Source organism: Manihot esculenta, chromosome 11 (genome assembly GCF_001659605.2).
Source record: "Manihot esculenta cultivar AM560-2 chromosome 11, M.esculenta_v8, whole genome shotgun sequence".
Taxonomy (NCBI): domain Eukaryota; kingdom Viridiplantae; phylum Streptophyta; class Magnoliopsida; order Malpighiales; family Euphorbiaceae; genus Manihot; species Manihot esculenta.
This window is the reverse complement of record NC_035171.2, coordinates 27,049,554-27,066,376: the sequence shown is the minus strand read 5'-3', so window position 1 is coordinate 27,066,376 and position 16,823 is coordinate 27,049,554. Positions and strand designations below refer to the sequence as shown.

The 16,823-nt window shown below is 34.0% G+C and overlaps 1 protein-coding gene across 5 annotated transcripts; it reads right to left on the bottom strand.

Moving 5' to 3' along the window:
- Window positions 1-1,537: 1,537 nt before the first annotated feature.
- Window positions 1,538-12,899, bottom strand: LOC110625767 (clathrin interactor EPSIN 3). Of its 5 annotated transcripts, none has more exons than XM_021771392.2 (15): window positions 12,757-12,899; window positions 12,487-12,572; window positions 11,728-11,830; window positions 11,448-11,499; window positions 11,220-11,299; window positions 11,062-11,140; window positions 10,619-10,702; window positions 10,372-10,517; window positions 9,727-10,098; window positions 8,773-8,811; window positions 8,587-8,679; window positions 8,309-8,511; window positions 4,669-4,886; window positions 2,648-3,839; window positions 1,538-2,545 (listed from the first exon to the last, which is right to left on the bottom strand). In XM_021771392.2, the coding sequence occupies exons 3-15, from the start codon at window positions 11,760-11,762 to the stop codon at window positions 1,938-1,940; spliced, it is 3,201 nt and encodes a 1,066-aa protein (XP_021627084.1). In that variant the 5' UTR covers window positions 11,763-11,830; window positions 12,487-12,572; window positions 12,757-12,899; the 3' UTR covers window positions 1,538-1,937. The 5 variants fall into 5 exon arrangements, with proteins under 5 accessions (XP_021627084.1, XP_043817651.1, XP_021627086.1 ...); XM_043961716.1 differs by having other exon boundaries at window positions 11,728-11,778; XM_021771394.2 differs by lacking the exon at window positions 12,487-12,572.
- Between the last annotated feature and the right edge of the window lie 3,924 nt (window positions 12,900-16,823).

The following is a 16,823-nucleotide window of genomic DNA, read 5'->3' as shown; positions in this document are numbered from 1 at the left end:
AAATTGGTCCCTATTAGAGGAGTAGAAACGAGAACCATACTAGGATGATTTGATGATTGTAAGGTGAGGGGATCTCCAAGTGTTTGTGTTGTCAATTTTTTACTTATCAGACATCAAATTCCTTTCCTCTTTGCTGCTTTTACCGTATTCTTGCATCTTTTGCAAGGATCGGCCAACAGATAACGCAGATCTTGAGAGAGGAAGAGATTTGAAAGACGCAATGATTATCGAAACCCATGTTAAGGAAGCATCGAGAGAGAGAAAAACACCCAATGATTTTATTATCTCAAGACAAAAAAGAGAAGTGTTCTTTACAACGTCAGAAGCATGTTTTATAGGTAGAGAAAAAAAATAAAAAATAGTCCCTATAAGTTTATAAACATGCCAAATAGAGACAAAAAGAATAAAACAAAATTACAAACAAATTCTACAAATACAAAGAAATAAAATACAGCCAGAATTCAACAAATATCAAACATCTTTACACAACATATAAGCTTATTTGAACAGCGTATAAGTTAAGACAAACTTGTATATAAATTTGAAAACAAAGCAAAAGTAATAAAATCAAGAGAGGTAGAACTCCGCCCTTAAAAACCAAACTCAAAACTAAGTGCCGCTATCAACAAGTGAGCAATGTTGTTCCCTGACCTTTTTATAAACACAATAGAAAATCGACTAAAATTCTATAACAAATGCTAACAATTATTGACAATTGATCCAGAGTAACAGTTGCTTCATGAAGGCTTGCACAAAACAAAAATCTAACTCCCAAGCTATACCTTCTCTCCGAATCGATTCAATAACCACGTGGTTATAAATGAAACAAGATATTCGAGCTATTTAAAATTCAATTCGATAAAATTTCAACTTAACTCGTTTCATTTTTTAAATAAGTAAAACTTGAGCCTAATTTTTAGATTTTTTTAATAAATGAGTCAAATTCAAGTTTATAAATTTTAACTTGTTAATATTTCATAACTCATTTATTTAATGCATTCGTGAAATAACTTGTAAATATATATATTTAGCTAAATCATTTTGTTCTAAATTTATAATTTATAATTTAAAACTCATTACAACTATAAATTAATTATATTGCTTGTGATCTATTCAAAATTTAACTCGATAAAAATTCGACACGTCTTAATTCGTTTCTAAATAAATTAAATTTAAATTTATTAATATTTGACTAAGTTCAAAATAAACCAAACTCAAATTTGGCTCAAAATTTAAAAAAATTTCAACTTCTAACACTTTAAATTTCAGCTCGGTTTGATTTATTTATGCTCAACCAGTTTAGTTCCACTCAAGCCTCTGCAACCTTCGGGTCTGGAGGAGCAACCAATGTACAGCAACAAGCACATAGCACATTTAATAAACCATTCAGGTGGCCTTTGAACTTCAATATCAGAAATACATACATGTATGAAAATCATGAATGTAACATGACCTTTCCCAACAAAAAGTTGCCAAAAAAGCATTCCCGATGTAAAAGGAAAGGAGCACAACTCAGATTCAATAATTGAGATTTGTAGAGAAATGAATTTTCAGATTTATTGTTTTATGAATAGCCAACAGCTGAAAAACAATCTGACAAGTTACAATGAAAACAAATAATAAGGATCGACACCCTGAGAACGTTATCCTCCCCATATTACAACTCACAACAGCTGAAATCAGCAATGAGCCTAGAACCAACTCTTCCGACCCAAAATGAATAATATTGCAACCACTAGTGAGATACATAAAGCGGATGGATGCATATCAAGCACCACCAATATGTCAAAAGTTTACAAGTATGACCCAAAATACATACTTAGAGACTGTAAATGAGACTACTATGCATGTTCAACTGTAATATTGGGTGCTATGCCATCTATCAGTCTCAAGGATGGCTTATGTTTCATGACCCTTCATAATCAATTGACTGAATCTCATCGATATCCTCCACCATATGGCTGTTGAGTATAACCACCTGTTCCCATCATGGGATTATAACCACCAGGCATGGATGATCCAGGAGGTTGCATATGGCCACCTTGTCCCATCCTCATCCCCATTCCCATGGATTGGTTCATGCCCATCCCCATCCCCATTCCCATTCCCATAGGTCGGTTCATGCCCATCCCCATTCCCATGGGCTGTTGGTTCATGCCCATCCCCATTCCCATGGGTTGTTGGTTCATTCCCATTCCCATTCCCATTCCCATGGGTTGTTGGTTCATGCCCATTCCCATTCCCATGGGTTGTTGGTTCATGCCTCCATAACCTCCCATGCCTGGACCTCCACCCATACCCATGCCCATGCCCATTCCCATATTCATGCCTGCACCCATTCCCATGCCAGGACTCATAGTAGGATTTGGAGGACCCCTAAGAGCACCTGCACCAGCTCGCCCCATACCAGAACCAGATCCCATAGCTTTACCCATTGTGACAGTAGATGTTACAGCAGCTGTTGTTGGTTGTTTTTCCATTCTCTTCTCCTTACGATTAATGGCATCAAAATCGATTCCAATGTCAGACAATGGATTGATTTTGGCTGTATAATGGAAAGGCCATGTTAAATCTCTCATTTAAGCAGAATATTAATTGACCATAAAAAAATAACTGTATTTAATTTAAAATACTGTCAGGAACTCACGTCCAGAAATATTCAAGTTTACTAGCCCTCTGTTCAGCGTATCTGCCCAAACTGTTGACTTGGTCTCAAATTTTTCCTTCGATGGTTGTGAGACTATTGCTAGTGATCCTGTTGAAGATGGAAGAGCTGGCTGAGATGCCATAGGAGTGTTTGACCCTTGTGAAAATAAGTTGCCTAGGACATCAGTTGCAGGTTGAGCAGCAGATCCAGTTGGAGCTTGATAGCCAACTTGGGAAGCAACTGGGGCAGCAGAGCCTTGTGGCATTACGTTCCCATTGTTAAACTGTGGAGTTGGTCCTGTTGCATTTTGATGAGCAACTTGTAAGCTAACTGGAGAAGCAGAACCCTGCTGTGGGAAAAAGTTTCCATTACTAAAATGTGGAGTTGGTCCAGTTGCATGGTGAGCAGCCTGTGATACAGTTGGGGCAGCAGAGCCCTGTTGTGGGATAAAGTTTGCATTATTGTGCTGTAGAGTTGCCCCAGATGCAGTATGTTGAGCTGTTGGGCCAGCAAAGCCTTGTTGTGGAAGAAAACTTCCATTGTTGTACTGCAGACCTGGTCCACTTGCAGGATGGTGAGATGTGGGTGAGACAACTGGGGCTACAGAACTTTGCTGTGGAAGTAAATTTCCACTGTTTAACTGTGACCCCAGTCCAGCTGGAATTGTTGGAGCCATATTTGAAGGGAAAGGAGCTGTAGATCCTCCATGTGGCAGGAAGTTCCCACTGTTGAATTGTGTAGGTTGAGGACCCATGTTTGGAGGTACTGGCGCTGTGGATCCAGCCTGAGAATTGTAGTTCACAAAAATACTAGCACTTGGCTCCACAGGTTGACTAGCAACATCTGAGAAACCTGTCTGTGTAGTTACAGATGGTGAAGGACCAGTTGGTGGGAGGATATCTGCCAGAATATCAGTTTCCTGCTGTGATGTAGAAAGTTCGTGAGGCATGAACTGTGAATTTGTTGAGTTAGGTTGAACATTGGGTGCTGAATAAGTCATGCCAGAGAATGTGTCTCCAAAGTCATAGTTATTCACCGTGTCTAGTGGCATTTTTGGAGGCATTTCAGCATTTTGATTCATAGTAGGCTGGAAGGCGACTGCAGAGGTAGAAGTCTGCTGTTGAGCTGAGATAGCATCATCAGCAGAAGGGATAGCCTTAAATGGAGAATCACCAAATGGATCTTCAAAAGGCTGCATCAACAGTATATATTTAGTAAATACAATTACAACTCTAAATTTTAACACACCAAAATAATAACTCATCATAGAAAAAAAGATGGACTTTATTTCACCTATGGCCATTATACAAATTAATGATTTCAGCACACTCAGTAAACTGCAATTTGTAGAACAAATCACTTGCTCTAGACTTTGTTTCAATAAAGGTCACTTGCTAGATTTGGCAGAATTTCAATAAAAAATTTTAAAAGATAACCAAGTGAAATTTTTAGTTGTTTCAAATAAAAATTGGTTATGAGGCTTTATACTTTAGTTCAAAAAGAAAAAAAAAAGCCAATCCTCCGCAAACAATTTTGCAACATTAACCTTATTGAACCAAAATTAAAATCAAGTGATTTTTTATTAATACAATTCAAATGGCCATAATGAATTCACTCATAAATTCAATGCCATGGGTAACATTAAGCCCAAAAAGATGCAAGTCAAAATTAGAATGAGAGGACAGAGTAGAGTTCCTAAAAATTCTTCCATTTAAGCACATATAATCATCTGATATAACATCCGCAAGAAGAAGAAGCAAAATGGTTATCATCCTTAATATCTATCATTACAAGCCAATCAAAAAGCCCCAAATCTTGCATCCAACAATAATTATCCAATTAATCAGATCTTATACAGCCGCATAAATGATTTTCCATCCTTCAAATGACAACTGGACAGAAACCCGAACTGAATGCTTATTCAAGTCCATGTAACTTGGGAAAGTACAAAAAGGTAATATTCTCAGATTCTTGCTCTTACAATTGAATCCCATACAATTAATGTCAACAACTATGCTTACCTGATTCATAACATTAGATGCTGGCTGCTGTGTCACAGCATATGCCGATCCTGAAAAGTTTGCCTGGGCATCATGTTCAGAGGTTGCAGTTGCAGAGGCCACTGGCATGATGGCCAATTGGTTTGCCGTAAATGAATCTGACAGAGAGCCAAGTAAATCCATTTCTGCATTGTTTGAGGTGGTGGCAACAGCAGAAGCAGTTGTGGAGATGGGGCCAGCTGCCAAAAAAAAAAAATATGAAAGATGTGAATTTCCAATTATGGGAACATTTATTGTAGGAGTAACAGTTATAAAAGCCAATCTCAACTGCTTAAAACCATTTTTCCACAAGTAATATCAAATTAGAAGACCACCTATCATATGATAATAGTCGAGACAATTTAACTCTTGGTACTAACTTCAACCGACTCCCAATCAACCATTTAGGAAAAAGAACCAACTTGAGCAGGTCAGTTTTGCTGAATACTTAGAATGTTAAACATCAAAACTTTTCCTTTCTGCCTAGATGAAACATGCGCCTTAGCATTTTATGGTGAGAGATAATTTACAGTTTGCAGAGAGCTTATTATTTGGAAAAGCAAAAAAGAAAGAAATCTAGGAGCCCATTTGGCATCCGTGGTCTTTCTGTCATTCAGTACTTAGAAAAAAATTATATTTTAAAATATGTTTTTGTTTGTTACTTAACATCAATGCTATAACAAGAGAAAAAACACAGGAAGCAACTTTAAATTGTTTTCATTAAATTGTTTTTCACATATACAGTTCTTTCCTACAAGTCAAACACCCCAAAAAAAAAACATGGACACCATGTAGGACCTTAGCTAATTAAGTGTTACGCAGAGCAAAAGCATGACAAGAAATCTACAGTTACAATTTTTCTTTTATCGGTCACTTAATACACAAGTTCAAAAAAAAAAAAAAGAAAGCAACTCTTGGTACTAACTTCAACCGACTCCCAATCAACCATTTAGGAAAAAGAACCAACTTGAGCAGGTCAGTTTTGCTGAATACTTAGAATGTTAAACATCAAAACTTTTCCTTTCTGCCTATATGAAACATGCGCCTTAGCATTTTATGATGAGAGATAATTTACAGTTTGCAGAGAGCTTATTATTTGGAAAAGAAAAAAAGAAAGAAATCTAGGAGCCCATTTGGCATCCGTGGTCTTTCTGTCATTCAGTACTTAGAAAAAAATTATATTTTAAAATATGTTTTTGTTTGTTACTTAACATCAATGCTATAACAAGAGAAAAAACACAGGAAGCAACTTTAAATTGTTCATCAAATTTTTTTTCACATATACAGTTCTTTCCTACGAGTCAACCACCCAAAAAAAAACATGGACACCATGTAGTACCTTAGCTAATTAAGTGTTACGCAGAGCAAAAGCATGACAAGAAATCTACAGTTACAATTTTTCTTTTATCAGTCACTTAATACACAAGTTCAAAAAAAAAAAAAGCATCTGCCGTCTAAGCAATCATTTTTAAGAAAACCTTTCAGTATACAACAGAACACTGGAACTAAAGTAGGTTATAGTCATTTGCTCCATGGGAACTTATATTTTATAGTTCATCAAGCAAACCAAATTTACCAAAATAACCAAACAGCTCAAATTAGTCATAATATATACAGCCCCTCTTATAAGGCCCACGAATAATCAGCCGTCACTAAAGTTTTTCTACCACTTTCTTATACAATGTGGAAATGACAAAAGGAACCTATTGTTGCTGCCAATTATTCCTGGCCACGCACTGGTTTTGAATCTTGTTTCAGGCCAGAGCTGCCAGTTTGGTACGCTTCACAGTTCAAACAGTTGGGTTCAATACGGTTCCAGTTCAAAGGGTTTCAGTTTGGCCCCAATTCAAAATTTTTAAAACTAGGATAATATTAATATATTTTACAATATAATGCATAAATTTATTAAATTTAGGTTTGTATCGTATCCTTTATTTAGTTTCTATAGTAAAAAATTAAAGGGAATCAATATATTTTTTCAAAAAGAAGTTTCTTTTTTTGAAACAGGCCAGTTCCTGTCCTTGTTCAAGGAGGGGAGGCCTGTAATCAACCCTCCTAATAAATACTCATGATCCAGTTCATGAACCAAAACCATTTGACCAGTTATAGACCTGGGTTTGACCGGACGAGTTCAAGGTTTAAACCAGACCATGGCCAGGTCTGCCACCAATAGCCATTAGTTAGTTCCAAAAGCCTTTCAGTGCATTCTCGATTAAGCTATGGTTTGTGCTAATGAATGTTGCACCTCAGCCACACCTAAAAAAGGAAGTGCATGACTCAGCTAGCTCACCTGCCTAAATACAGTAAATATATTAGATCAAGGGCCTGTTAAGCCTTGAGCAGTGAAGTACACGCTCCCCAATTATGGTAGACAATCAAGACTTAATGATGAAATTGGAAGAGAATTGGAGTAGTCGCTGAGGTCAAATTACATTCAAAGTTTGACAACCAGCAATGTATGTTACCAAAAATATCACTTCATAATGTAGACATATTAGATTTAGATATTAAATTCTTCTGCAACTGTCCTAGTGTCAAACACAAGCATGGAATCAAATAATAGACATTATGTTACTATATAACAGGATTTTGGGGGGCCATTATGCGTTTCGAGGCCCCCCATAACTTGCAGGTGTAATGGTCGTTATGTAACAGATAGCTGTTACCGACCGTTACTCAACAGTAACAACCTTCATAAAGTCACATGCAACACTGCAATTTGCCATTTTCTTCTTTGTAGCAAGCTTCAGACAGCAGGGGGGTTTTCTTTCCTTCACAATCTTTCTGTTTCTCACTCAACTTTCTTATCCTTTCTATGAAGCTAAGAATCATCAGACAATATCTAGCTAGTTTTTCTAAAAGGTGAATTTATCTTACTGTTTTTAGCTTCTTTTTTTCATATTTGTTGATTCATGCTCTTGTTCTTAGTTTTTAGCTTTTTTGCTATCTACATAATTATTTTAGCTATAAATTAAAGAAAGTTTAGTGATGTTTAAGAAGGATATATTAATAGTCTTTATTTATGTTTATACCTACAATATAGTTGTGTATCTTAAATCTTACTTAAACCTATCAATATAAATTCATTTCATGAACTTAGCAAATTTTTCAAAAAAAATTGCGTAGAACTAGGCAGTTACCATTATGTTACAACTGTTATAGGTCTATTTCCATTACCCACGAGTGCAGCTGTGATCGCAATATAAAACCATGTTACAAAAGCAAATGGAATGTAATGTCAAAAAGGACCTGACAAGCCAATTTTCTAACCAAATCAACATGTCAAGGGAACTTTAACTCCTCCACATAGCATAAAAAGTTCCAAAATGTCAAAAGATTCTCATATGATTGACCCATGAAAGAAACACTCAAGCAAGTAGGTCGAATAGAGCATATATTGTATGTCTAAAATGCAATTTGTTGTTCATGAACAAACGAATATCACATAATCAGTTTCAAGACCATATCATGTAAATATAACCAACAGAGATGGTAAGTAAAACACATGTCAGAATCCTTGTTGGTCTTTCCATCTTCACAATTTAAATAAGATTTTAATGATGATCAGTAATGAGATGCAATTCGCAAAAGCACCCAAACACATGTTCACAATTCTCTGTACCTGAACCAGGAATCCGTGGATCAAATTCATCAACCACCTCGACTCCCTGGCCAGGAGTTACAGGTGCACTCAAAACAGTAGCTGCTTGACTATGATTATTGCTTGCAGGGGGAGAAACAGCTTTGGGCGCAGGGGGGGAGGAAGGTCGTGGTGCTGCAGGAGAAGAAACTCCAGGAGCAGCTGCAATTGAAGTTTCCCCATTCCTACAAAATTAATGAAATAAATAAATAGGAAAGAAAGCAGAATCTTATGCAATCCTGTAGCACCATGTGTAATACCTTTCACCATGAGCAGGGCTTCGGGATTCATTAACAACTTCCTCATAACTAGGAGGAGCAATATTTTGTTCAGAAAATTTTCGTTCAAGACGCCTGGCAATGCAGAAAATCAATTTAGTCATTCACAGGCTACCAACTTCAGTGCAACACACCAGCAAGTTAAGAATGCATCGATTATAACTTTACCTTCCATCCTGAGACTGATCATCCGCTCTGGCACCACCACTGCAGGAACACAGTGAAAAAAGATAAATTATTTTTTTCAGATAATGGTATGATAATAGAGATTCACATTTGTTAAATTACAGGAGATAATGGAGGCTCATGGGCCAGCATATTAGCTAATTTAGACATCCTATTAACACATCAGCATACACTACTCAAAGTACTCCTTTATCACGCACTGAATTGGGGCAGAGCCAATTGAGTCGTACTTCTTTTTTCACAACTTTTTCAAAAATACTTCTCTTAGAATGAACAAGCTTTATTATTTCCTGCACCTTCACCTTTATTTCAATCACCTTTATGACATGCCTCTCTCCTAACTACAGCAGATCAACTACAAATTCAGAGTCCTTTTTCAAATCCTTGGCAGGACATTTTCAAAATAATAATCAATCCTACATCTCTGATTCAGACCAGGAAACCTATTTTGATCAATTACTATATTTCAGATTACAGTTTATGATTTGTCCAATTATTTGTATCTAAACTCATTCATTCTTGATGTTCTACTTCTAATTATTTTCTTGATCACCAACTTCTTGTAACTTTCATGTGCAACTCAAAAAATTCATAAAATAACAATATATTACTAAGCAACAACCCTTCAGACTTAAAAAAAAAAATCATAATAAAAAATTTTACATAAAATATACTAATTAAATTGATGCCCTAAATTTCAATTTATTCCCTTAACATGGCATCTTTTTGAATGCATGCATTGATGTCAATGTAACATTTCTTTGTTTAGACTCTAAATGGAAATGCATGATTGTCCGATTCAGTATTTGAAAGTTTTTCTCCCTTTCCCCAAATTATGGTAAAAGAAACTAAGAATCAGCAGAAGTTAAGGAGCTTCTGTTTTAATGGTGAATTTGAAGAGCCACAATAATGATAAATACAGAAAATAGCCAGTACCGAGATAAGGAGTGACCATCATCTTCAAAACCACGGTCTCTATCTGAACTCCTGCTTCTTGAACCATAACCATCAATGCTTTGACTTCTTCCCCGATAATCATCATCCCTATTCCCATCTTTGCTGTTGCGTTCCTCATAATCTCTGCCATAACGATCTCCATCACGACCATATGAGTCCCCATGTCTACCATATCTATCATCATCCCTATAGCTGTATTCTCTTTCTCTCCCATAGCCATATCCATTTCGATCTTCATCCCTGCTTCCATATCGGCCTTCATAACGGTCATCATCATATTTGTCACTATATCCACCGGTACTTGAATATGAACTGGTTCTGTACATTCCACCAGTTGAAGTGCTGCGGAACCTATCAAGATCTCAACAATTTTAATCTCAAGCAAAGAAATACCCTTGGGAAGTGCTAATTTAATTACGTCCTCCTTTCTAGAAGGAATCATGATGTCAAACACACTATGATGCAGTAGGAATCATATTCCAAATGCCATTTAGTGAAGAATTAAGCAACTATATTGGTGTCTTCATGATGTAAGCCACCAATAAAGGAATTAAAAACAACACTAACAAAGGTAAGAGAAATAAACATTAAAGTTTAAGTAAACTTGGTTCAAGCAAAACTCACTTTTCCCTATTAGCAGCAGCCTTTTGTCTAACTTCAACTATTCTTTCTTTATCATTCACCAGAACCACAAGACTTTGAGATTTCTTTCTGACATTGCTACCCTGGTCCCTTCCACTAGAATCAATATACTGGAAATCTGACAAAGTCTATAATGCAGGAGAAAAAAAACATTATTACATGTGATCAGACAGTTGTCATGCATATGTGCCATATAATTCTCAAAGACACACAGGAACAGGAAAATTACCGATATTTGGTATGCATGTTCTCTTATCTCATCTATGACACGCTCTGATCCATTAGCAACGAGGTATTCCAATACGGTCAATGCCTGAATCCAGTTACAAGTATTCAGTTATCTATTAAAATGCAACACTGGAAGAGAACTGGCATATGCCCATTATATAAGGTTAATAAAATCTTATAGAGTTCATTAATTATCATGAAAATTGAAGAGCTTAACTATCAATAGTCACCTGAAGGAGGGTTCACATAGAAGTTACATTATTCACATTTCATATACGGTTAATAAAAACTTATAGGAGTGCATTGATTATCATGAAATTTAAAGAGCATAACTATCAATAGTCAACTGAAGGAGGGTTCATATAGAAGTTACATTATCAACATTTCATTTAAGGCAACAAAAAATACTACTCATATGAAACCCCATATAGAACAAGTACAGACCTTGTAGACATGCCGCCAGTTCTTGCCAGTATCATTTATCCGTTTCCAAATTACTGCCATGATCATCTGGTGTTCATGACTGCATAGGACGTTTAAAAATGCTTTCATCTTTAATAAGTAAACACTGAAACATCTGTAAAGTAATTAGCCAATCTTACTAATTTTTGGTAGCATGTGCAATATCTGCAAGGAGAGTTCCATGAGGACCCCAGGGCTCATTGCTAGTTGCATCCAGAATCTGAAGGAAAAGGGACAAGAGTTACATTTTTTAAGAGCTTTTGCTCTAAGAGCAGATTGTATTGCATCGACAATCTAAAATCCACTTCTAAACAAGGCTAACATTAACATCCTCGAATACAGAACCTGCAAAAGAGGAAAACTCTTACCTTCTGTTCAATTCCAGGAACTTTAAGCACTTTCTTATTAACCTCTCTTTTGCTGCAAGACAGTGAAGGGGAATTATTAGACAAATATGAATTCCAAAATGCACAGCTATTAGCTAAGTATTACAAAGCTTTGTTAAGAAGCTTTTGAAAGTTCTGTATCAGTAGAAAGAATCCTGATACAGACCATAATTTCTTTGCAAACCAGCTTCTAACAATACATGTGGAGATTGAAGTCATTTACCATCCCATACACTAAAATGCTTGAAATAATCATACTTACATGTCTCTAAAAGTTTGATCAAAGACCTTCTTCATTGTCACAAGCAGTGACCTATAATAGCAGTGTAAATCACACAGTTCAATTCAAAGACCCCTCTTAAGCACTGTTGAAAGAAATCCAACTGTTAAATTTCTACAATAAGAGTGATATAAATAAGATACTCATTTCAAACAGCAACAAAAACAATTCAATAACACCAAACACAACGAAAATTGCCAACAATCCAGACATTCAATTTACACTTAATTCATTATCGTATGGACTAAAGACAGCATAAAATAAAATAAAATAAAATAAAAAGATAGAAGCCGCTAAATTTTACATGTAAGAGAAATCTTTAAAAGATCAATCATCAGCCCAAAAATTTGGCGTGCGATTATGTTGCAGTTTCAATTAAGAAAAGATTCTATAGATGGAATTCCCACATATTCCTTTTCCAGATGCCTCACAATGCATATAAAATCAATAAAAGAATAAACAAATTGTAAATCAAATGGAACATCAGATCCTTTAAAAAAACAGAAGGAAAAAAAAACCAACTAACCTATGAAAGAAAACAGAAGGCTCAAAATCAAAGGCATCATAATTCAAGGCATTAACAAGAAAACCAATAATTCAGACAAAATCAGAATTGGGTTTGCTTTCTTCCAAAAAAAAAAACCCACAGAGAAAGATTAGACGAAAAAAAATCAATAAACTTCACATACATAATGACTTGAAGGGGAAAAAAGAAAGAGAAATAGTGAAAATGAAACAAACCCAGATCCGATGGATCAAACTTGAAGCCAAAAGAAATAAGCAAATTCCAGATCTGAATGTGCTACGAGTAATTCGGTGACAGTGGTCTGTCCGAGAGAGAGAGAGGGAGAGAGAAAAGAAATAGAAAATTTAGAGCAAGGAGGAGAGAGAAGAAGAAGCGCAAAGCGCGTAATAGATCCTAATTATGCTGTAATAATAAAGAAGAACAAGAACTACAAATATTAATATTAATATTTCTGTGAACAGATCGAATAAAGAAAAAAAAAATACCAAAAGAACAGAAGAAGAAGAAGAAGAAGAAGAAGAAATGCTAAATGGCGTTGTTCCGGTTTGAACTTTGAAGGCAGCTGTGAAGTTGTCGCCGTGTAGGTGTTGGGTTTGTTTTTTGTTTTTTTAATTTTATTATTTCGCTCTATGAAAAAAAGGTAATAAAAAAAATTTTATAATAAAAAAGACAGCCCAACTTACACGCAGATATTTGAGGGATTAATAAATTAAACATTTTATGTTTGTTTTTTATTTTCCATTAATGATGACGTGCTTTTTTAATATATTTTTTTTATTTTAGGTTGTAAAAAAAAGGTAGAGGAGCTGGAAAACAGTTTTATTTAACTTTTGTTTATTTTTCCTCAATGTTTGGAATTGCCAAAAAATTTAACTCTAAATTATTTAGAAGGTTAAAAATTTTAAATTTTATTTTTCAATTTAAAGTTATATATATTATTATTAAAAAACTAAATAAATCAAACGAATAATAGCTCCTGTTAACTTTTTAATAATAAAATTAGATTGATAAATTTAATATTTTTAATTTGGCAATATAATTTAGAATAAATCTAATATTTTAAAATATTTAGGCCCATTAAATAATAAATATTCAATATTTACTTTTTTATTTTAATTTAAATATTTTAATATTATTTATATTAAATCTGAATATCAATAACTTAAATTCTATCACCTATTTAAATATTCTATACTTTCAAATACAGTAGTAAAATTCTAATCCCGACAGGATATTATCTGTATCCTATCTTTTCTAAAATTTTATATAATATTCAAATTCTATTTTATACACTATGTGAGGAGATCACAACCTCCATAATCTCCATAATCAAGTCTATTATTTAAATATTAGAGAGGTTATCAAAGTAATTCGTTTCATATTTTCTTTTATTTTGCAAGTCTATATTCGAAGAATTATCATGTGAATAAAAGCATTAGCATCATATGTGGAAATCCATACAAAAAGCTACATGGTCAAATGAGATTTTTTTATTATTATTATTTAAATAAAATTGTGATTAAACAATTGGCAATGTGGATTCTTGCGACGAATAATATTCGTCGCTAAAGGGCTATGTTCTGTCCCAAAAAGCTTATGCGACAAATTTGCGATGAAATTACTCATGTGTTGGATATCCTTATCGCAAACTTTTTGCAATCGAATTTGTGTCTGTTGCTACTATAGCAATAGACTTTGTGATAGAATTGCTAAATCAACGATGAAATTTTGTCGTTACTAAATAACATGCATAGTTAATTTTAAATATATCTCAAGCTCTCATCAATCATGAAGTAATATTATATGCTTAACAACCAATGTCATGAAATAATTTTAAATATCTTATTCTAAGATGGTGATATTTATACATATTAACTAAACAATATTATATGCTTAACAACCAACATTCAGTAATAATTACTTTCGCTTTTATTGTATTTTTCTATTTAGACTCTATATTAACTTTAGAATCATATGCTATTATGAGTTATCTCATCCAAATTTAATTTTTATAATTTTATATATTGTATAAAAATTAATTTTAAATATGAGATTTAACAGGTTATATCACCTATAAAAGAGACACAACTTTAAAGTTATAATACGCTCCTCATATCGAAAGACTCTTCTTCAAAGTTAAGTGACATATTACTCCTCTAGGCAATGTACGAGCATCCTTCCAAGCAAACTATTGCCTACTTAGGCGACGTAAGAGCGTCCTTTTAGGCAACCAATTGCCCACTTAGGCGATATAAGAGCGCCTTTAGGCAACATAAGAGCGCCTTTAGGCAACATAAGAGTGCCCTTTTAGGCAACCAATTGCCTACTTAGGCGATCAATTGCCCACTTAGACGATGTAAGAATGCCCTTAAGCGACATAAGAATGCCCTTAAGCGACATAAGAATGCCATTTCAGACAACTAATTGCTTACTTAGGCGACGTAAGAGTGCATTTTCAGGAAATCAATTGCCTAATTAGGTGATATGCACGCCCTCATCAACAATTAATTCCCCCTTTAGCTTCTCATGATAGTAACATAATATCAAATCTCATCAATGTCAAGCCATCAAAATAGACGAGAATATAAGTCAGATAATATTTATTTATCCATACAAGTCCATCTATTGAAAAACTTATATTTTAGTTCGTCAAAGGGAATAATACCTAAAGATTCAATTACTATAGGGGGACTACTGATGTAGATTAATATTAAAATATATTAAATTCAGGTTTTAATAACCTAAATCATATCAACTATTCAAATATTCTATAACTACGAATAAGATGGTAGAATCAGAATCACCATAGGACATTATCCATATTAGAATATTATCATTATCTAATAGGACTCCGTATCCTACCGTATTGAGGACTCTGTATCCCATCTTATTTAAAATTCCATACGTATCCAAACTTTATCTTACATATTATATAAGGAGCTCACAACCTCCATAATCGGGTGTATTATTCTCTCCATTAGTAAATTCCATAATTTACTCATCACATATATTAATTTAAGTATTAGAGAGGTTGTTCTATTCGGTGTTTTTTTTTATCTTATAGGTTCATACCCGAAGAATTATGATGAGAATAACATAAATTATATAATAAAATTTCAATCTTTATATTTGATGCAATTATAGCCAAAATTTAAAATTAATGCAACACCCTTTACCCTGTTCAGGTGTAGACTGAGTAAGAACTATCACAAACTATACTTTATTAGACATTTCTAAATTAAACTATGTATTTAATATGTATAACTAAAAAGGTATTGAATAGTTTTGTAAATTTTTTAATATGAATAAAGTAAATGTAAAAGATTTTAAACTAAAATTTTGACAGAATTTCCTCTATTTTTATCAACATCTTAACTTGTAATACATTTGAAAAGCACATAAATAATTATACTCTCATCTATCATTTGATACCATATGATTTATTAGTTAATCAAACATTTTAGAATAACACATGATCTAATCAAGCCTGAGCTTATAAAAGCTCAGTTCGATTATTGCCCTAGCCGAAAGCTATGACTGTATGGCTCAGAAGCCGAGAAACTATATAACACATGATGTGTCGAAATTATTATATCATGTAGCCTATTAGGGTGCAGTACTGCTAAACTGTATATGGCATGTCACACTCTTATTCTGTCTACCACTCCTACTAAGTTTACTAAGGTATCTTTAGTTTAAGGGTAATTTACGATTTAGTCCCTAGGTATTACCATTATTAACAAGTCAGTCCCTGTATTTTTAGAAACCTATTAAAACGTCCTTATGTTTTACTTCCGTCAACGAAATAGTCCTTCCGTCCTATTTTCCGTTAAAATTAGATAAAGGAGGAGAGAGAAAATTTTTAAAATCCAATTTTACCCTCAAATAAAACCATTTATTTAGTCCTTGTATATTACAATTATTAACAAGTTAGTCCTTACATTTTCAAAAATCTATTAAAATATTTTTATCTTTTTTCATATCTATTAAAACGTCCTTATCGTTTTTTTATGTCAACCAAATAGTCCCTATCTTTTCTCAGATCTATTAAAACGTCCTTATCGTTTCTTTTTGTCAACGAAATAGTCCCTGTCTTTTCTTTCGTCCTCCTCCTCCTCCTCCTCCTCCGAAAAAGAAGAAGAAGAAAAAGAAGAAGAAGAAGAAGAAGAAGAAGAGAAAGAAGAAGAAGAAGAAGAAGAAGAAGGAGAAGAAGAAGAAGAAGAAGAAGAAGAAGAAGAAGAAGAAGAAGAAGAAGAAGAAGAAGAAGAAGAAGAAGAAGAAGAAGAAGAAGAAGAAGAAGAAGAAGAAGAAGAAGAAGAAGAAGAAGAAGAAGAAGAGAAAGAAGAAAAAAAGAAGAAAAAAAGAAGAAGAAGAATGAGAAGAAGAAGAAGAAGAGAAAGAAGAAAAAGAAGCAAAAGAAGAAGAAGGAGAAGAAGCAGAAGAAGAAGGAGAAGAAGAAGAAGCAGAAGAAGCAGAAGAATAATTGATGAAGAAGAAAAGGAAGGAGGAGGAGAAGGAGAAAAATAATGGGGGGTAATATAGTCTTTTACTA

What these genes read in the sequence shown, in the direction of transcription:
- LOC110625767 (XM_021771392.2), bottom strand. Translation starts at nt 11,762, where the DNA reads ATGAAGAAGGTCTTTGATCAAACTTTTAGAGACAT. An exon ending in GATGGTCACTCCTTATCTCG is followed by an intron (nt 8,812 to 9,726) that starts GTACTGGCTATT and finishes GTGTTCCTGCAG; the next exon opens with TGGTGGTGCCAGAGCGGATG. An exon ending in CATCTAATGTTATGAATCAG is followed by an intron (nt 3,840 to 4,668) that starts GTAAGCATAGTT and finishes CTGTTGATGCAG; the next exon opens with CCTTTTGAAGATCCATTTGG.